The sequence below is a fragment of the Ovis canadensis genome, chromosome 2 (genome assembly GCF_042477335.2).
Source record: "Ovis canadensis isolate MfBH-ARS-UI-01 breed Bighorn chromosome 2, ARS-UI_OviCan_v2, whole genome shotgun sequence".
Lineage (NCBI taxonomy): Eukaryota > Metazoa > Chordata > Mammalia > Artiodactyla > Bovidae > Ovis > Ovis canadensis.
The window spans coordinates 246829819-246852256 of NC_091246.1; the positions used below are offsets into that span (position 1 = coordinate 246829819).

The 22438-nt window shown below is 40.8% G+C and overlaps 1 protein-coding gene across 1 annotated transcript in view; it reads right to left on the reverse strand.

The window, feature by feature from the left end:
- The window catches only part of MACO1 (macoilin 1), a 68224-nt gene that overhangs the window by 11621 nt on the left and 34165 nt on the right, over window positions 1–22438 (reverse strand). Inside the window, exons 7-9 of the mRNA XM_069575014.1 lie at window positions 6958–7116; window positions 5279–5461; window positions 2991–3111 (exon numbers count right to left, since the gene is read on the reverse strand). Coding sequence (XP_069431115.1) covers window positions 2991–3111; window positions 5279–5461; window positions 6958–7116 — 463 coding nt within the window. The remainder of the gene's footprint in view (window positions 1–2990; window positions 3112–5278; window positions 5462–6957; window positions 7117–22438) is intronic.

A 22438-nucleotide genomic window follows, 5' to 3' on the forward strand; every position in this document is an offset into this window, starting at 1 on the left:
AGGGCCACTCAAGATGAACGGGTCACGGTGGAGTTCTGACCAAACGTGGTCCACTGGAGAAGGGAATGGCAAACCACTTCAATATTCTTACCTTGAGAACCCCATGAACAGTATGAGAAGGCAAAAAGATACGACACTGAAAGATGAACTCCCCAGGTGCCCAATATGCTACTGGAGAAGAGCAGAGAAGTAACTCCAGAAAGAATGAAGAGACAGAGCCAAAGCAAAAACAATGTCCAGTTGTGGATGTGACTGGTGATATAAAGTCAGATGCTGTAAAGAACAATATTGCATGGGAACCTGGAATGTTAGGTCTATGAATCAAGGTAAGTTGGAAGTAGTGAAAGAGGAGGCAAGAATGAACATTGACATTTTTAGGAATCAGTGCACTACAATGGACCGGAATGGGTGAATTTAATTCAGATGACCATTATATCTACTACTGTGGGCAAGAACTCTTTAGAAGAAATGGAGGAGCCCTCATAGTCAACAAAAGAGTCTGAAATGCAGTATTTAGGTACAGTCTCAAAAATGACAGAATTATCTCTGTTCATTTCCAAGGCAAACCATTCAATATCACAGTAATCCAAGTCTATGCCCCAACCACTAACGCTGAAGAAGCTGAAGTTGAATGGTTCTATGAAGACCTAAAAGACCTTCTAGAACTAACACCAAAAAATGATGTCCTTTTCATCACAGGTGACTGGAATGCAAAAGTAGGAAGTCGCGAAATATCTGGAGTAACAGGGAAGTTTGGCCTTGGAGTACAAAATGAAGCAGGGCAAAGACTAACAGAGTTTTTCCAAGAGAATGCACTGGTCATAGCAAACATCCTCTTTCAACAACACAAGAGATGACTCTGCACATGGACATCACCAGATGGCCAAAACCAAAATCAGACTGATTATATTCTTTGCAGGCAAAGATGGAGACGCTCTATACAGTCAGCAGAAACAAGACCAGGAGCTGACTGTGGCTCAGATCATGAACTCCTTATTGCAAAATTCAGACTGAACGATTATACAGTGGAAGTGACAAATAGATTCAAGGTATTACATTTGATAGACGGAATGCCTTAAGAATTATGGATGGAGCTTCGTGACATTGTACAGGAGGCAGTGATCAAGACCATCCCCAAGAAAAAGAAATGCAAAAAGGCAAAATGGTTGTCTGAGGAGGCCTTACAAATGGCTGAGAAATGAAGCAAAGCAAAAGGCAAAGGAGAAAAGGAAAGGTATACCCATCTGAATGCAGTTTCAAAGAACAGCAAGGAGAGATAAGAAAGACTTCCTCAGTGACAATGCAAAGAAATAGAGGAAAACAATAGAATGGGAAAGACTAGAGATCTCTTCAAGAAAATTAGAGACAACAAGGGAACATTTCATGCAAAGATGGGAACAATAAAGGACAGAAACGGTATGGACCTAAATGTATATGTACCATAATTTATTAAATCTCCACTATTACGATTATTTTCAATTTTTTTTGCATTTATTAATATATACCACTGTGATGTACATCTTTGTGTATGAATCATCGGTGAGATTTAAAAATATTTACCTTAGGCTGGAATCTGAGGAAAATATTTTTAGAAAATACCTGGTCTTTCCAGAACATTATCCTTCCACCAGCAACATATAAGGCCTATTTCATTGCACCCTTACCCAGGCTGTTATCACTGTTTAAAAATTGCTTGCTAATTTCACAGACTATAAATGATACCCAATTTTAATCTGTCTTTGGTGATAGATAAGGACATATTCTTACATTGTTATCAGTCATTTGTATTTTTCCCGTGAATTATTTATTCATATCCTTTGCCTATCTTCTGTATATTTGAGCTTTTCTTGGCAATATTTATAAGCTATTTACATATTGAGAATATTAATCCCTTATTTATAACATTTGTTGCAATATCTGTATCTGCCCCAGGTGATTTAAAAAATTTTTTTTTCCACTTTGTGATTTATTTATTTATTTATTTTTAACAATTTTTTTACTATTCATTTATTTGGCTGTGCTGGGTCTTCACTGCTATGCATGGGCTTCTGTTATTGCAGTGTCTTCTCTTGTCTTGGAGTTCAGGCTATAGGGCATATGGAATCAGTGGCTGTGGTGCAAGGGATTCGTTGTCCCAAGACATGTGGGGTCTTCCCGGACCAGGGATCGAACCTGTGTTCCCTGCATTGGCAGGCAGATTCTTAACCTCTGGACCACCAGGGAAGTCCCCACTTTGTGATTTAAAGCAAAACGCATTTCTTTGCCTGTGGAATTTTGACTTTCTTTGGCATTTCTTTTTCTGTGCTATCAGGTGAGTGTCTAATTTTCTTCTTTCCCGTTGTCTAGCTCTTCCACAGCCCTCACTGATTCACCCTCACTGTTTCATCCATTTCTGCACACTTTAGGCTTTGTCTCTGGGTCATCTATTCTATCTGCCACTGATTTTTTATGAGTCCCCTATAACTCAAATTACTGTAACTTTACAACTTAAGACATTAGTTTTAAATGTCCCTTTAAAGACCAACATCAAATACTTTGTCAAGGTATACACAATCCCCAAACTGGCACTGTCCAAAGAACCGGCAGTTTTCCTCCACTCCATGCCTCGACTGACCATCTGTGAGGCTCAGAGCCATCCAGAATGATCAATTCCCTGGCAACTGATACAGAGTTAGGGCTAAGAAGAGGTGTATCAGTTCCATAGCACACTAATGTGGCCTGTAACCTGAAAAAGTGAAATGAATCTCTGGTAAACCAAATTCTGGTATAAAACATGTCAGGGATCAATATTTCTGGCTTGTCTTAGAATCCAGTTAAATTAAATGTAGCTTGAATGAGCTGGACAAGATGATAGCTTCTTCTGGTCACGTGGAGATTTTCAAATGCGATGGGGTTTGGCTTGTATTAGCAGGGACCATCTCCTCATGGCAGCACAGAGCACAAATCTAAGAGGAATTCAAGTGCAATGAAGTTGGCTGTTCCTCCCTTACCTGAACTTTCAGCTCTAATTCTCTGATCTGGTCTTCTTTAACCTTCATGTCCATTGTGAGCTTCTTGCCCTCTGCTTCTAATTCTCTGATCCGATTCCGTAAGGTTTCGGTGCATTCTCCCCTTTTAAAAAAGAAGAGAAAGGAAAAAGAATTCAAACAAGTATAGGTTTAATCATACTTCAAGACCGATATTTTTCTTGTACTCACAGACTCAGATTTCGGCTTTTGGCTCAGTCTGCTCATTCTCTCTATACTTTTATAAATTCAAAAATGACCTAAAATGATTACTAACTGGGAGTCTTAGATGAGCCAGATGCTAAGCTAGTACTTTTACCCATACTGCCTTCTTCTCCATTTTCCAGAGAAAAAAACTGAAGCTATTTAGATATAATACTGAAAAAGTGAACATAGTCCCAAGGTTGCCAACTTGTCGGTCACAGAACAAGGTGAGAGCTGAGGTTTTCCCACTTTGCCAATCCACCAAGCTTCCCATCAGGCAACATGACCTGGAACAATGCACACAAGCTGAGCAAGACAGAACCAGATGTCTTCTGTCTCCAGCAGAGGGCAGTGAGCTAGAAACATTTTCACTTTTGAGGAGCTATATACACTGCAAACATCACCTTTCTTTAGGCATGATATTTTGACAAGCCTGAAGTAAATAGAAAGAGAAGGAAGCAGCATTAGAGTTGCTTCTCAGGGCTATAATAAGGAAAAACTTAAAAAGATGATGATAACAGCAAGTTCAAAGCTGATGAACTGTTTAGGCCTGGTGGAGTAGGTATCCTTTGCCCACAAAAAGGAAGGTCCAGAGAGACTCTTTAAGGTTTGAGATTTATTTAAGAATAAAACAGCCTCTACATGAATGAGGGCCTTCCCTACTGGCTCAACTGGTAAAGAATCTGCCTGCAATGTGGGAGACCTGGGTTTGATCCCTGGGTTGGGAAGATCCCCTGGAGAAGGGCAAGGCTACCCATTCCAGTATTCTGGCCTGGAGAATTCCATGGACTGTATAGTCCATGGGGTTGCAAAGAGTCAGACACAACTGAGCTACTTTCACTTTACTACATGAATGATGGCAAACAAGAACCATCCAAGGGTCAGAGAGCAAAGGCAATAAGCTTAACTGAAAGCAGAAGAGATTAAGGACAGAGACTGAAACCAACATACTGATTCTCAGGCGTAAGAGACACTAAACAATATGGTTAAGAAAATGTCATATCCACCTAAAGGATTTTTTTAAAAAACAGTAACTGTTAGATGAATTAAGGAGAGCGCAAGCCACACCAGACAACTGTTCAGGAAAATCTCCTGCAATGCAAGTGCTTCAGAAATGCTTACAAATCTTTAAATGATGGACAAACAAAACTCGTCACATTCTAGGCAAGTTAGTAACGGGTCTTATGAATCGGTAAAGATGCTGATGGGCCAAGTCAGCTCAGCCAGCTGTAGTCCAGAGGCTGCCAGGGTAAGGCAGGATCACACAGGGGAAAGACTTCTCCATCCCACTGATACTTCCTAAAAGATGAAATTATGGTTTACCAAGTATTCTGCAAATGCCAGAACTGAAAAGAAGGCTATTAACGTGCCAAATACAAAAGAGCAAAAAGTAGAACTATATCACATAGACACAAATTTGGGGATAGAAATTTAAATGAAATAAATAATAATTTACCCTTATGCTGCATCTGTAAACCCATAACTGACCCTCACTATGCAGAAGAACTTCACCAGTCATTAAGATGAAGAAAAAGTGAAAAAGTGAAGTAGAAGCTAAAGAGAGACAGAGAGGGAGAAAAAGAGGCTCTTAACTCTTTCCCTATCTTTAAGGTCATTTGACAGTTTGCTGATGTCCAACAAAGACAGGAACAGTCAGGACACAGTGCCTGGGGAAATGAGATTTTATCTTTCTTGCATTTTAAGATAAAAACTCCAGAAACACACAGTTTAGTAATGACAGTTCTGCAGGGAACAAAAGTCCAGATAGGCTCTCTCAAAGTATGTAGTAACTATTAGTCTTACAGAAAGTGACTGGAACCGCTTTTTGAGCAGCATTTTGCCGTCCAGGTGTGGAGGGCACAGAAATTCCCTCATCCTGCTTTATAGAGGAGGTCACGAGGGATGAAGCGGTCATGAGCGCCTGAGCTTGCATAGACGGAGTTTAAACCAGTTAACATAACAGTACTTAACAGCAATCCACCCGTGCATGACTGTATTTCCAGACCTGCCCAAGGCATCCAATTCCCATTCTCAGTCCAAGGAAAGCCCGGCAGGCGGCATGGACCTACCTCGATGCAGCAGCGAATGCAACAGCCCGGGCAGCAGTAGCTTCTTCTAACTTCTTCCTTTTTTTCTCCTCCATTAACTGCTTTTCTACAAAACTTCGGGCTTCCTGCTCAGCTTTTAGCTTTTTCTCCAACTGGCTGATATTCTGCTTATCTTTCTGCTTCATTTGCACAGCATTATGTAATCTATATGGAAATGATTGTCATACAGTTTTACAATTAGAAGTGTTCACCATAAACCCTGGAAAGACATGGCTTCTCTTTATCATTTTAAGGCCAAACAGGAGATTTGAATAGCAGATCACAGATGTCAACTCCCAGAGGGCCCAGGGAAAATACAGTCATTATTATTTAACAATTCCTAAAAACAAATAAACAAGCTACTTTACAAAACACAGAATTGGACCCAGCCTCTGTTTTACTGGGCTTTTCTGGTGGCTCAGACGGTAAAGAATTCGCCTGCAATGCAGGAGACCTAGGTTGGGAAGATACCCTGGAGGAGGGAACGGGTACCCACTTCAGTTTTCTGGCCTGGAGAATTCCATGGATACAGTCCATGGAGTCACAAGAGATGGACATGACTGAGCGACTTTCATTTCACTTCTGCAAGTGATCTACAAAAGGCAATCCAAAAAACAGGATAAAACAAGTTTCTAAGAGAGGAGAAGATAACTGGAGAGCTAATTCTACTGCCTCGTAGAACTTCAGTCTGAGATCAAGGAAGAGCAGACGGAACCAGCCCCACTGAAACAGAGGGGAAGGGTGGGAGGGGCAGGTCTTTCTTTGCGTGAATACAATATGCCACAGCCCACTGCAGCCTTTCCTTCCCAGCTGGGAGGTGTTTTCTCCCAGTATCCCAAAATAGAACTCGTAGTTAGAATCACAGGATGCTTAATTTCAGACAGAAATTTCAGCCACATTCTCTGCCTTGCTACTCCTCCTCCTAGCTTTCTATATCAATATAGTGAGTTTTTCTCACTATATCAACAATGTTAGAGCCATCACACACATACATGGGTCAGAAACAATGGAAAGGCTATTTGTCCATAATGCTCTAGCTTTTGAGTTACATTCCCTGAAAATGAGGAAGGAGTCCTCTTTCAAGGGAAAGCCCAGACAGCTCAGCACCTACAGTAGCAATCACTACCCCAGACACCCAATGCTTAGAGATTAAAAAAAAAAAAAAGATAGACGCACATTGAGTCAGAAGTAATTCCAGAATGAATTAATGGAAAGCATAAAAGAAAAGCAGGCTTTTGGTCTGCCTCTTCAAATAAAATCAAAGTTCAATGCCATGTTTAGTTCCAGAAATCAAAGTAGACAGAGTCTAATCCTCTGGAAACTTTCACTCAAAGGAGTAAGAGCTTCAAATTGTGACAGAAATACTTCTGGTCAATTTTACTTAAATTGTCACAAAAGCTCAATGACTATTTTAAACTAAGAGCAGAAGTTATTAAATGAGAGAAGACAAATAGTATTATTAAACTGTTTTGTTAACATTAAATGTTTTTTATAGATTTTGTAACACATTAATATCTCATGCTCAATACTTTTAACATTTTATTTTTAAATAACCCCTCTGCTAGATTCTTTTGTCATCATGAACCTTGTACTCCAATCCCCGAAAACAAATGATACGAGGCTGCTTGGCTCTCTGCCGAAGGCCCACGAGGTGCACGTACTTGTTCTGCAGCAGCTCATTCTCCTGCCGGAGCTGGCCCATTTCTGAGCGGATCCCTCGCTCGGTGCTTGAGAGAGAGCTGATCTGACTGCGGAGCTCCTGTTCCACTTGCCTGCTGGCCTGCAGGTCGGCCTTTAACTTTTTAATGTCTTGTTCCAGCCTAGGAGAAGGAAAAGAGCAGCATCTTCGTCACTGAGGGGGCACCCCTGGGGCTCTGCGGGAGACCCTGGCTGAAGTCCTTGAGGGCTGGCTGGATGGTGGAGCATCCCGCCACCACTGCAACTCCCGTCTGCAATCAGCCTTTGAATGCTTCTGCCTGGGTCCCCATGCCTTCCCACCAGAGGGTAACTTTTGCTTCTCCTCAAACATTTGTGAACTCCGACAGGTGAAGATGGTGACTTGTATCTGAGCTGCTAACAAAGGAAGAGGGGAAAGCAGAGGGAGGGTGGCTGAAGGGGAAGGTCCCCTGCCCACTGGTGAACTCCGCATGCTCCTCAGACAGGAGATATGCTCACAGCAACCAGCTCAGGACCCACCTGCTTTGAGACATCCTGACAGGTCGGAATCTACTCTCTGAGACTCCCTCCCACCCTGGGCCAAGAAGACAAGTGTCTGAGACGAGCTCCTCAAGCTGCTGTCATCCTTGCTAAATGGCGCTCACACTCGTGGTGACTGTGACAGAAGAGCTCATCAGACTCAACAACAATGAAAAAGGGCCAAATCGCATGAGCTATGAGTCGCAAGGAGACTCCATCTGTGAAACGAAGCTCATCGCTTCAATTCTTCACTCCTGTTTCGTCTATTTTCTTTAAAACAGTCATAGTTTCATTTTAAGCGACCTGCACTGCGGAACTATTATGTGCACATGCAGGGCTGAAAGGGTCAACAAGAAGTATGATGCCAGGCCCCTTTCTTCAGGAGAGGACTTTCTGACTTCACTAGAGGCCAATAACCAGACATCTGAAATGATTAAACCGTAACACAGGGAGGCCACAGTTAGACGCATGCTAAAAGGAATGGCTAGTATCTCATGAGAACTTATGTGTCAGACGCTGTCCTGTAGATTTTAACGGCACGGATTCATTTAACCTGTCCAACTATGAGGTAAGCTGAATAACCCTGGCAATTATTAGTCCATTTTTAAAGATGAAGAAACCTAGATTCAGAAAAGTCTTCGGCCTAAGGGCACACAGGCAACCTAGCTCCACAGTCCATTCTCTTCTCCCGCTGGCCAAACTGTGGCTCTATCAGCCATAGTATGGTGTGGGGAGAAGTACCACATGAGTTCTGAGCAGAGAAGATGGGAAGTGAGCTGGGCCTTGAAGGTTGGGCAGGATTTGAAGAAGCAGAAGGGGAGGACAAGGCATTCTAAATAAGGGGAAACATGCTCAAAAGCACCACTAGCCGCAGATATCTGGGGATAGAGCAATCAGTCTGGCCTCTGAGGAAGGCATCTACTCTGGGAATAGAGGGAGAAAGGATAGAAGGGGTTTGGAGATTGGACTGTGGAGACCGGCACTGAAGGTCAGGCCAAGGATGACTGCCAGGGGAGACTCAGAAGACACCTGTTCCTACAAACTTACAGGTAGGCAGATGTCAGTTTACCCTGACAAGACTCCTGTGCATTTCACTGATCCAACATAGCAAAAGAACCAAGATTTTTGGAGGGTAACGGTGATTGCTCCTTAGAAATTGCCAGCTCCACAGCCTAGGGCCTTACGGATATGTTTCATGAAACATTAAATCCCCAGGGCCCATCAATCACTGTGATCAACACTTACTAAATACATGTATCTGTTGCCGGGTATTCCTTACAAAACCAAAGGGCAGCTTTATTTACTTGTCTCCCTTCAGCCACCTGAAACCAAACCTCAAAATCAAAAAGTCACGCAACATCTATTGTTATCTCCAGGTGCAGGAGCCGGGAGAGCACCAAGTAGAGAGCTTGTGTTCCAGAGGCACTGCCGGGTCTCCTGACACAGCTCGGTCCCCAGGGAAGGGTCACGAATGGACATCACGCCACACTTTCCCTATTGCCAGGGTTATTCCAGTTGAATGTACTCCCGAAACGGCTCTAAACAATCACCAACTGGCATTTATACCATCCCCACACCATTCCTCGTTCACCCAAAATAACCCAAGGGATATTTTCCAAAATAGGTCAATGCCATCAGGTTACCCCCACTAAGAAGTCTGGGTGAAAAACGTGTTAGGTAATTTATCTTTTTCAGAAGTCAGTTTCACTGCCTGAGGAGTACACTGCTTTAAGAAGAGACTAGGGACTTGGCATGTTTTAGAAATGGGATAGAGGATCAGGATTCTAGACTCAGCTATGGTGCCAACTCTGGGACCCTGAGCAAGACATGTCACCTTTCAGGACTCAGTTTCTCCATTTGAGGCAAAATGATCTCTAAAGTTCCTCTCAACTTGGTCTAGGATTTCTAGGCCTGACATACTTAGCACTGGCTGCTGATCTGCTCCTTCTGATTAGCAACCTAAGCTGCATCATATGTAGGGCCCAGGAATCAAGTTCCACACAACCTGTTACTGGGGCAAAGCATGTGCCACAGTTGGGAATGAGAGAAAGATTAAATACACAAACGCTGTGTGTGTGTGTGTGTGTGTGTGTGTGTGCGCTCTCAGTTCTGTCTTACTCTTCGCGACCCCACAGACTGTAGACCACCAGGCTCATCTATTCATGGAGTTTTCCAGACAAGAACACTGGAGTGGGTTGCCATTTCCTCCTGCACAGGATCTTCCCGACCCAGGGATCAAACCCATGTCTCTTGTGTCTCCTGCACTGGCAGGAATATTCCTTGCCACTGCGCCACCTGGGAAGCCCCTAACGTAAACATCAGATGTCGATAATTTTGAAGTTATTACTTTTTTGCAGTTTTTAATCTACAAAAACCAAACTTTCCCACCATGAACTAAGAATAACAATATTTTGAATGAAACTTTCAGAGTTCCTTGAAAAATGTAAAAAAAACAAGGGAGTTAGTGAAGTTATGAAAGCAAAACAAGCAGAAATATCAAGAGTGTAACTTCTGGAGATCACAGAATGCTAAACAATATCTTCTGCGTGGAGAGCTATGAAAATTTTGTCAAAGACATATAGCAGTACAACACAAGAGATAAAGAGATATGGTTACAAGGTTATGTTTACTTTGTAAAAATTCATAAGCTGTACAATTAAGATTTGTGCATTTTTGTGGATTGTGTTATACTTCAATAAAAGACTTATTTTCAAAAATTAAATAACTTAAGTTCACAAGGTATAGAATTAAAATACTTCAGGATTTTCATAACTGCTGACAGTAGTTCTGTAGAACTATGAATGACTGTTTTCCAAATCTGTTATTTAACACCAGCATCCCCCAGTTTAAGAAACCCTGGTCTACAGGAAACTATAACAACATGTAAGATAACTTAATGTGCTAAATGGTAAATTCTCAGTAGTTTTTTAAATTTATGAGGGGAAATTTTTCATTGTCTCTCTGCAGAAAGCATTAATTTAATGTTGAATATTCACTATATTCACTATATTTTAAATCTTTACTGAGGCAGGTGGTAAAATGATTTATAATCCCTTACTGGATTTATGTTTTTATTGGAAAAGTGATACCCAGTCAAAATAAAAAACTGCATACAACAGAAAAGAATAAAAATGTAAATAACTCATAATTCTTTCATCCAGACAGAACCACTATTTGCATCTGGTTTACTTCATTTTTGTATGCCTCTCTTTTCTTTCTCTTTCTTAACACACATAGATATTAATATTGCTGAAAGAGTACCACATGTATAGTTTATTTATCTTAAGCACCTTTCCACACTATTAGAAACTTTTCACAAACAACTGCTGCATAATATTACATTGCACAGATGTACTGTACAATCCTACTTTTAAAAATATACCTCAATCCCTGCATATACTCAATAAAAAATGTAAACATGAGTTTTTAAAGAATTATGTGCATTAGTAAATTGAACTGAATTGAGCCAGTCAAATGCCAGGGGCATTTATTAGAAAGGTAACTACCTGTTGTAATGGTATATTTAACCCTTTTGTGTTGAAGATCAGTACTTACTAGGTAAAATGCAGATATATAATTTACCGGTGAGAAGCACCAAGAAGTACTAATTAAATGGTGTTAAGAGGTTAATGCAAAAATCTTCGAATGTATTCATGGGACTGTATTAAAATGTCAATAGCTGCAACCTAAATTTGAAGCAAGTGGTCAAGAAGAAAATGAGACAGAAGTTAATAGTTTATAAACCTTAAAACTAATTTCAGTAAATAGGAGTCAAAAGAAAGGAGGATGCATGCTCTGCAGCCCCTGAGCCACAACTGTGGAGGCCCACACTCTAGAGCCTGAGCTCAGCAGAAGCAGCCTCCCCCCACCACCACCGTGAGGGCGCCCAACGAGAGAGCACCCCCCACTTGCCACAGCTAGAGAAAGCCCACGCGCAGCAGCGAAGACCCAGCGCAGCCACAGATAAAGAGAAATAAAGGATCACACAGATCTTAACCACACTTTGGAAAGGCTTAGGCAGCGTATAAATGCACTCCCTCCTTGCCCAACTCCTGTGGCACTAGTCACCCTTACAAAGGCTGCCCAAGAGTGCTGCCACTTGGGATAGAGACAGGGTAGATGGCAAAGCTGGAGTCTATGGGTTCAATAAATACACCCACTTGTGCCCCGTCAGACAAGCCAGGGGTCTAACCAACTCAAAACATTACTTATTAGGTCCAGGCACCTTCCGAGCCAGTTTATTCATAAATTTAAACTCAACTTCTAAACCTGTGAAGCTACCTCTGAACTCCAGCACACCACCTAACTCACAGCCCTTGACTTAAGGGCAAAACTGACACCCCAAACCTCAACTCTAGCTCCTCTTCTCCTTTAGCCCACTCAACTGAGGTAAATTATAATGTAAATGGTTAACAATTATGTAATTTTAAGGGGAGATTTTACAGTTTAATAAGGGGTAATTTCCTAGCCTACCAAAAAATATGAAGCTCAAACCTCAGTCTTTCAAGGCAAGCTAGGTAGAAAAAATATCTGTGAGTATCTTGAAGCACGCTGGCTGGTAAAAGTACAGTATTCAGGTGTCAGCTTTCAGATGAAAGAAGTATTGTTTTTAAGTATATGAAAAGGTAGGGAGATATCTGACTTCGCTGGTGGCTCAGATGGTAAAGCGTCTGCCTACAACGTGGGAGACCTGGGTTCAATCCCTGGGTCAGGAAGATCTCCAGGAGAAGGCAATGGCAACCCACTCCAGTACTCTTGACTGGAAAATCCCATGGACGGGGGAGCCTGGTAGGCTGCAGTCCATGGGGTCATGGAGAATCGGACACGACTGAGATATTTGTGTCTAAATGTTTGTAATCCTCATCTTTTGTGAATTACTTGAATTACAGCCACAGTACGGACTTCACTGAAAGTATAGAAGTCTCCAATGTGTACAGCCAGTACCTTCACATTTTAATAAAGCCTGAGGTGTTGTGAGGCCTGATTGTGAATACACAAGAACTTTAACACTCTGGGGCAGTAAATTTCTCCAGGAAGTGTGCCTACGTACTAACTCACTTCACTTGTGTCCGACTCTTCGCAACCCTGTAAACTGTAGCCCACCAGGCTCCTTTGTCCATGGGATTCTCCAGGCAAAATACTGGAGTGGGTTGTCATGCCCTCCTCTAGGGGATCTTCCTGACTCAGGGATCAAACCTGAGTCTCATGTCTCCTGCATTAGCAGGCAGGTTCTTTACTACTAGCACCACCTGGGAAGCAAGTCCTGCACAAAAGAGGGAGACCTTTTATTAGCCAGAACTTCACCTGGGGAGGACTAGGTTCCCCACATACTCTGAGTCACACTCCACATCCATTCCAGAAAACAACCTAAGTGTACATGTATGCCAGAACGAGGCATGGCCCCATGAGGCCATCAGGAAGACAAGGAGCCTTGGCTCTGATGGTTATCTCTGAATTCTAAGAAGCCTGACCGAGATGCTGTAGGCCCTGCAAGAAAACACAGAATTTACAATGCTGCTCATTCTGTAAGAAAAGGGGCTTCAAAGCTCATCTCCAAATTATGCAGCCAAGTGACAGAAAGATGAGTTTTTCACACACACCCATCAAACCAGCCAAAACGATTCACTCATTTCCAGACATCTCTGGTCTTTAATTATACCATTCCTCCTGGAGGAAAGGCCTCTAATTTTCAAACCTCACTCATTCAAGGCCCAGTTAAAAAATAAAAACAAAAATGGCAACAGAAACATAGACATCAACAATTACTTGAAATGTAAATGGATTAAATGCTCCAACCAGAAGACACAGACTGGCTGAATGGATTAAAAAACAAGGACCATATATATGCTGTCTACAAGAAACCCACTGTAGACCTCAAGACACATACAGACTGAAAGTGAGACAACGGAAAAATATATTCCATGCAAATGGGAAGCAAAAGAAAGCTGGAGCAACAATCCTCATATCAGACAAAACAGACCTTAAAATAAAGAATACTACAAGAGACAAGGAAGGACACTATATAATGATCAAGGGATCAATCCAAGAGGAAGACGTAACAATTGTAAATATCTATGCACCCAACACGGGAACACCTCAATACCTAAGACAAACACTAACAGACATAAAAGGAGAAATTGACAGTAACACAGTAAGAGTAGGAGGTTTTAACATCCCACTCACACCAACAGATCATCAAAACAGAAAATTAATAAGGAAACACAAGTCTTAAGTGATACATTAGATGAGATGGATCTCATTGATATCTTCAGGACATTCCATCCAATGCAGAGGAATACACCTTCTTCTCAAGTGCTTATTCTCCAGTACAGACCACATCTTGGGTCACAAATCAAATCTCACTAAGTATAAGAAAACCAAAATTGTATCAAGCATCTTCTCCAAACACAACGCTATGAGATTAGATATCAATGACAAGAAAAAAACTGTAAGAAACACAAACACACAGAGATTAAACAACACATTTCTATACATCTAACAAGTAATAACCAGTAATATTTATTATTAATAACTGTTGATATTTACACTATTGGTTATATTATTGATAATATTTTAATATTAATTAATATAATTAATTATATTAACAACATCAATATTATAATTGATTGGTATAATTAATATTACTACTAGTAATAACTAGTAGTAAATAACTAACTAAAGGTTACTGAAAAACATCAAAAGGGAAATCAAGAAATTTCTAGAAACAAATGACAATGAAAACATGACAACTCAAAACTTATGGGATGCAGCAAAAGCAGTCCTAAGAAGGAAGTTTATAGCAATACAATCCTACCTTAAGAAACAAGAAAAATATCAAATGGACAACCTAACTTTACACTTAAAACAACTGGAAAAAGAAGAACAAAACCCCCCCAAAATTAGCAGAAGAAAAGAATCATAAAGTTCTGAGCAGAAATAAATGAAAAAAACAACAGTAAAGATTAATGAAACTAAAAGCTGGTTTTTTGAGGATAAACAAAATCAACAAACCTTTAGCCAGACTCATCAAGAAAAGAAGAGAGAAGAATCAAATCAACAAAATGAGAAATGAAAAAGGGGAGATAACAATAGTGCAGAAATACAAAGGATTATAACAGACTATTATTAACAAATATACAGCAAAAAAATGGGTAACCTGGAAGAAATGGACATATTGTTAGAAAAATTCAATCTTCCATGATTGAACCAGGAAGAAATAGAAATTATGAACAACCCAATTATAAGCACTGAAATTGAAGCTGTGATCAAAAATTTCCCAAAAAAACAAAAGCCCAGGACCAGACGGCTTCACAGGAGAATTCTATCAAACATTTAGAGAAGAGCTAATGCCTAGCCTTCTAAAACTCTTTCAGACCAATATTACTGATAAACATAGATGCAAAAATCCTCAAAAAAATTTTAGCAAACAGAATTCGTCAACACATCAAAAAGCTCATACACCATGATCAAATTGGGTTTATTCCAGGGATGCAAGGATTCTTCAATACATGCAAATCAATCAATGTGATACACCATATTAACAAATTGAAAAAGAAAACCATATGATAATCTCAATAGATGAAGAAAAAGTCTGTGACAAAATTCAGCACCCAGTTATGATTAAAACTCTTCAAAACATGGGCACAGAAGGAACCTACCTCAACATAGTAAAGGCCGTATATGATAAGCCTACAGCAAACATTATTCTCAATGGCTAAAAACTGAAAGCATTCCCCCTAAGGTCAGGAACAAGACAAGGGTGTCCACTTTCACCACTATTATTCAACATAGTTCTGGAAGTCCTAGCTACAGCAATCAGAGAACAAAAAGAAATAAAAGGAATCCAGATCGGAAGAGAAGAAGTAAAGCTCCCATTGTTTGCAGATGACACGATACTGTAAATAGAAAACCTTAAAGACAGTATCAGAAAATTACTAGAGCTAAGCAGTGAATTTAGCGAAGTTGCATGATACAAAATCAATAAACAGAAACCATCTGCATTTCTATATACTAACAATAAAAAAATCAGAAAGAGAAATTAAGGAATCAATCCCATTCACCACTACAACAAAAAGAATTAAATATCTAGGAATAAACTTACCCAAGGAGACAAATGACACCACCCTTATGGCAGAAAGTGAAGAACTAAAGAGCCTCTTGATGAAAGTGAATGGTGCTGCTACTGCTAAGTCGACTCTGTGCGACCCCACAGACAGCAGCCCACCAGGCTCCCCCGTCCCTGGGATTCTCCAGGCAAGAACACTGGAGTGGGTTGCCATTTCCTTCTCCAATGCATGAACGTGAAAAGGGAAAGTGAAGTTGCTCAGCTGTGTCTGACTCTTAGCGACCCCATGGACTGCAGCCTACCAGGCTCCTCCACCCATGGGATTCTCCAGGCAAGTGTACTGGAGTGGGGTGCCATTGCCTTCTCCAAGAAAGTGAATGACGAGAGTGAAAAAGTTGGCTTAAAGCTCAGCATTCAGAAAACTAAGATCATGGCATCCAGTCCCATCACTTCATGGCAAATAGATGGGGAAACAGTGTAAACAGTGTCAGACTTTATTTTTGGGGGCTCCAAAAATCACTGCAGATGGTGACTGCAGCCATGAAATTAAAAGACGCTTACTCCTTGGAAGGAAAGTTACGACCAACCTAGACAGCATATTAAAAAGTAGAGACATTACTATGTCAACAAAGGTCCATCTAGTCAAGGCTATGCTTTATCCAGTAGTCATGTATGGATGTGAGAGTTGGACTATAAAGAAAGCTGAGCACCAAAGAATTGATGTTTTTGAACTGTGGTGTTGGAGAAGACTCTTGAGAGTCCCTTGGACTGCAAGGAGATCCAAGTCCATCCTAAAGGAGATCAGTCCTGAGTGTTCATTGGAAGGACTGATGTTGAAGCTGAAACTCTAATACTTTGGCCACCTGATGTGAAGAGCTGACTCATTTGAAAAGACCCTGATGCTGGGAAAGATTGAAGGCGGGAAGAGAAGGGGACAGCAGAGGATGAGATGGTTGGATGGTATCACCAACTTAATGCACATGAGTTTGGGTAAACTTCAGGAATTGGTGATGAACAGGGAGGCCTGGAGTGCTGCAGTCCATGGGGTTGCAAAGAGTCAGACATGACTGAGAAACTGAACTGAACTGAACTGAAGGAGACAAAAGAACTGTACACAGAAAATTATAAGACACTAATGAAAGAAATCAAAGATGACATAAACAGATGGAGAGAGATTCCATGTTCCTGAGTAGGAAGAATCAATATTGTGAAAATACAAAATGCAATCTATAGCTTCAATGTGATCCGTAGAAATTACCAATGGCATTTTTCACAGAACTAGAACAAAAAATTTCACAGTTCATATGGAAACACAAAAGACCCCAAATAGCCAAAGCAGTCTTGAGAAAGTATAGAGCTGGAGGAATCAACCTTCCTGACTTCAGCTTACACTACAAAGCTACCGTCATCAAGACAGTATGGTACTGGCATGAAACAGAAACACAGATCAATGAACAAGATAGAAAGCCCAGAAATAAACCCATGCGCCTATGGGTACCTTATTTTTGACAAACGAGGCAAGAATATACAATGGGTCAAAGACAGCCTCTTCGATAAATGGTGCTGGGAAAACTGGATAGCTAAATGTAAAAGAATGAAATTAGAACACTTCCTAACACCATACACAAAGATAAACTAAAAATGGATTAAGGACCTAAATATAAGACCATAAACTATAAAACCCTTAGAGGAAAACAGGCAGAACACTCGATGACATAAATCAAAACAAGATCCTCTATGACCCACCTCCAGGACTAATGGAAATAAAAACAAAAGTAAGCAAGGTGAAAAGACAACCCTCAGAATGGGAGAAAATAATAGCAAATAAAACAACTGACAAAGGATTAATTTTCAAAATACACAAGCAGTTCATACAACTGAATACCAGAAAAACAAACACCCCAATCAAAAAACGGGAAAAAGACCTAAACAGACATTTCTCCAAAGAAGACCTACAGACGGCTAACAAACACATGAAAAGATGCTCAATGTTACTCATTATTAGAGAAATGCAAATCAAAACTACAATGATCTATCACCTCATGCTGGTCAGAATGGCCATCATCAAAAAGTCTACAAACAATAAATGCTGGAGAAGGGTGTGGAGAAAAGGGAACGCTTTTGCACTGTTTGTGGGAATGTAAACTGATACAGCCACTATGGAATACAGTATGGAGATTCCTTAAAAAACCAGGAATAAAACCACCATATGACCCAACAATCCTACTCCTAGGCATATACCCTGAGGAAACCAAAACTGAAAGAAACACATGTATCCCAGTGTTCACTGCAGCACTATTTACAACAGCTAGACTGTGGAAGCAACTCAGATGTCCATCGACAGATCAACGGGGAAAGAAGCTGTGGTGCACATACACGGTGGAATATTACTCAGCCGTAAAAAGGAGCACATCTGAGTCAGCTGTAATGAGGTGGATGAACCTAGAACCTCTCATAGAGAGTGAAGTGAGTCAGAAAGAGAAAGATAAACATCATATTCTAACACATATACACGGAAGCTAGAATGGTTCTGAAGAATTTATTTACAGGGCAGCAATGGAGAAACAGACAGAGAATAGACTTATGGACATGGGGAGAGGGGAAGTGAGGGTGAGATGCATGGAAAGAGTAACATGGAAATTTACATTACCATATGTAAAATAGACAGCCAACAGGAACTCACTGTATGGCTCAGGAAACTCAAACAGGGGCTCTGGGTCAACCTACAGGGGTGGGATGGGGAGAGAGATGGGGGAGGTTCAAAAGGGAGAGGATATATGTATACCTATGGCTGACTCATGTTGAGGTTTGACAGAAAACAACAGAATTCTGAAAAGCAGTTATCCTTCAATAAAGAATTAAATAAATTTTTAACAACTAAAAACAAACAAGCAAACAAAACTCCCCAGGATGAGGTGCTGGCCTCTAAGGGCCCCGTGCTCTCTATCCTTCTCAAGTCTGAAAGCCCTCCCTGTCGCTGTTTCTCACCTGGCACTGAACCACTGCCCTGTGCTCTGCTTAGACTCGTTTTGGTTTTACTCTTTTCCTGTGCATGTTATCTTATTTCTAAAAAGCGTTTAAGTTCTCTGAAGCCAGGGACTGACAGCACTCTACAATTAGAAGCTGGAAGTGTATTCTCAAGTTTCTTTCAGCCTTTCCAAGACCGCGCCTCTAACCCTCACTCTGTGTGCGTCTCCCCAGTGCTTAGAGCAGAACAGGGTCAGTGTCGTGATACACGAGGCTCTGGAAACAACCTATCTGGAGCAGGCTGCCAGATTTTTAGTTTAAACAGTGGCTGATGGAGACAGGGGTAAAGGGGCGTTTGCTTATCAGGAAGGCAGGTGCACATGAAAAGAATGAGTGAAGAGCAACTGCTTCATCTCGGGAAGTACCTAATTCCATTAGGAGATCCCCAGCATACATTAATCATACAAGACAAGACTTGTTTAGGGACCACACAGCTGTCTCTGCAGGAAACTAAGCTCATAATCAAAGCTCTGTCCCCAGAAGAAATACTGTTTGCCCTCTCCACCAACTCCTTCCTTTCCCCCCTTTCCAGGTCATTCACCCTGACAGGACAGGCCGCACGGGTCATTCACATAAAGACACGAATGTCTCTCAACTTAAATGAGGCCTACACTGAGCAAGTGAAGCTGTTCCAGTATACCCAGTTAACCACAACTTTGGAAATAAGGAAATGAGGCTGCCTCAGGTTTCACTGTGATTACTACAATTGCTTACCAGGCACAAGTATCAAAAATAAGTAACAGCCTGATGACCTGACTGCTAGGTGAAACCATATTATAGAGTACCTTAGGTCTCTGCTCCCTAAGCTGTCCTTTTCATAAAAGAACAAAAAGAGACAGGAAAGGAAATCTAGAGGATTTCACTGGCCACTCAGGGAAATGGGAAAGTGAATTCTTGAAGCCCCTCAAGCATAAAGCTAGGGGTGCCATGAACTAGCGTTTTTAATAAGGTCCTTAAAGGATGTGGTCAGATATGACAGTTTGTATCAAAAGTCTTCAAAATGTTTGTATCTGCTGATACAGCATCCCATTCCCAAACTGGAGATACACACAAAGATTTGTATAAGAGTGTGTTTGTTGCAATAGTATTTATACTAAGAAAAAATCAGTATTCAACAGAAAATTGACTAAATAAATTGGACATTCATGTGTCTGACTGACACACAACAGGAAGAATATTCAATGACATGGGAGAATACTCATGACAGAATCAGTGGGAAAACATAATTATAAAACAGTATACACAGTATATGAGCTCCGTTTTGTGGAAAGAATAAGTATGTATGCAAAAGAAAAAGTCTGAGAGGACGTATATATAAGACAGTGGTCATCTCTACTCTCAAAGTTGGAAGTAATCAACATTTTTAACTTATTTTTAATATTTTAATTATTATTTTCTGATTGAGAGAAAAGTTTTGGGTTTTTTTTAAAAAGAGGAGGCTGTTTATTTGCTCTGCACGGTTTTTCAGCATTCACTGTTACTCTCAGATTTGCCCACATCACAGGCCAGTTTCAGAATAATCTGAAAGCCTTAGGGAAAACCCAACTGTTTTACTTCTTAAACTTTTTAGGTCATTCCAAAAAAGGGGAACTTGACTTTCTGAAGTAGAAAACGCCTCAGTTCCTAAATCTACATCAGCTATTACTTCCCATCCATCAGTCCCTATCAAAGCAACAGTTTGTCTAAGTCCAGATTCAAATCTAGCTGGTCTGTGAAATCTGTGAATAACCAGTCTCATGTCCCCTGTTTTGGTGTCTGCTCCAAGAATATGGCAGAAAAACACCCTGATGTGGAAGAAGTCACCATCCTTAGGCATAGGAGGCCTCTATACTGTAACATTTGAGGAACACCTCTGATAGCTCAGTTGGTAAAGAATCCTCCTGCAATGCAGGAGACCCCGGTTCGATTCCTGGGTCAGGAAAATCCCCTGGGGAAGGGACAGGCTACCCATTCCAGTATTCTGGCCTAGAGAATTCCATGGACTCCATGGGGTCGCAAAGAGTCAGACATGACTGAGCGACTTGCACAGAGACTCAAACTACCCCTTTGATCACAAGACTGCTCCCTTTCCTGCTAAGTGGCCTGAAAGCCCCCTGGTCAGGTGTCGAGGACTGCAACACAACAGGGAGCAGTCTTCGGACTCTGGAGGGGTGCTGTCAACAGGTGCGTGTTTTCCAGGAGCACAAGGAACTCAAGGACAGGAGAAGGTAAAAAACCCATTAATACATGGCAGTTAGCTTGTGGGACTGCCAGACAGCCCCTAATTCAAAGTCCTTTCTACAGAAGTCCAGTCTTGATTGATGTGATCAGTGGGGGATGGAACAAAATACAAGAATCACAGCAAGGGTCAGGTGCACAGGTTATAAACCGGGGAACCAATCTGGCCCATAAACATGTTTTGTTTGACCTTCTTCTACATGAAATAAAAAAAATATTTAACTGTGACATTTCACATAAAGATATCTACTTTTGGCATCTCTTCTAAATATCAGAATATTTAGCAACATTGGGCCTACAATCCCCCAGAGCAACAACTGGCTGTCCTGTCTGGAAGGGCATGTGCTTTCAAACTCCTGGGTGCCAGATACAGTACTGATTATGAATGATTCCAACCCTGGCCCCCAGCTCATGCCCTGCCTCGTTCCTAAATGTGTCTGTCTGCTCTACCCTCTCTAGAGTCAGGGGAGAGGAAGGACAAGGGCCTTCTCAGTTCGCTGCACTGTATTTCTATTTCAAATCTGCTTCAACACTCTACCAAGAAAGGAGAAAGGCACCTGAGAGCAGGGAGCTGTCATTCTTCTCACAAAAAAGAAACTAAGACTTGTTTTAATTCTGAGAGTCCCAGCTGGCTAGCAAAAAGGTTTCAGAGTTCCCCGAGAGATTTGCACAGACTGAAGTATACGCACACTGGCTGTCAAAGTATTCAAATAGCTAGTTTCTAAATGAGAGCGTGAGTAACATATAAAGACCACAGTTCCTTTCCGTTGGAGTTCCTCGCCTTCAGGGAATCCACCCGTAATCCTTAGCTGGTAATCTCAATTCATTATGTGCCAATGGGGCATACTGACTCAGAATTTAACACAAAATTTTATAGCAGTTCCTTCTGAATTCTAGGGAGCAAACTTTCTAATTGTCTAATCAGAAATTCCTATTGTTGGAATAAAATCTCACTACTCAACATAAAAGTGTTTCTAATGTGGACTCACCCCATCAAAAAATTTATGTGTTATTTCATAATTTTATCTATGCAACACAGACAATTATTTCCTTCGATCACCTGAATATGGAGACACTAAGTAAACCACTGGCTTAAATTCATTAATGCCTGGCTTCTGAAGTGCTGAGTGGTTTTCAAGCTGTAAAATAGGCCTGCTTAAGTTTAAAATTATCATGCTTCTATGACTACATTTATATCCCAGAATATTATAGTTTTAAATCACTGCAATGATTTAAACAAATTCAAACTATATTATGAACTAACATAATAAACAAAGCTAACCAAGTAAAACCTACAGGTGCCTTAAATACTATGAGCAAGGCAGAAAATGAAAACAATCACGTCTGACAACACGTTGGCTCAGAAACAATGCTAGACTAATATAAATCAGAAATGTGTTTCCACAGAGACACTTAACTTACTAAATAGAAATACACCCCACTACTTATTTTTTCCACTTAATCATTTCCAAATAAAATTTAGTAATAGCTCTCTTCAAGAAAATTAGAGATACCAAGGGAACATTTCATGCAAAGATGGGCTTGATAAAGGACAGGAATGGTATGGACCTAACAGAAGCAGAAGATATTAAGAAGAGGTGCCAAGAATACACAGAAGAACTGTACAAAAAAGATCT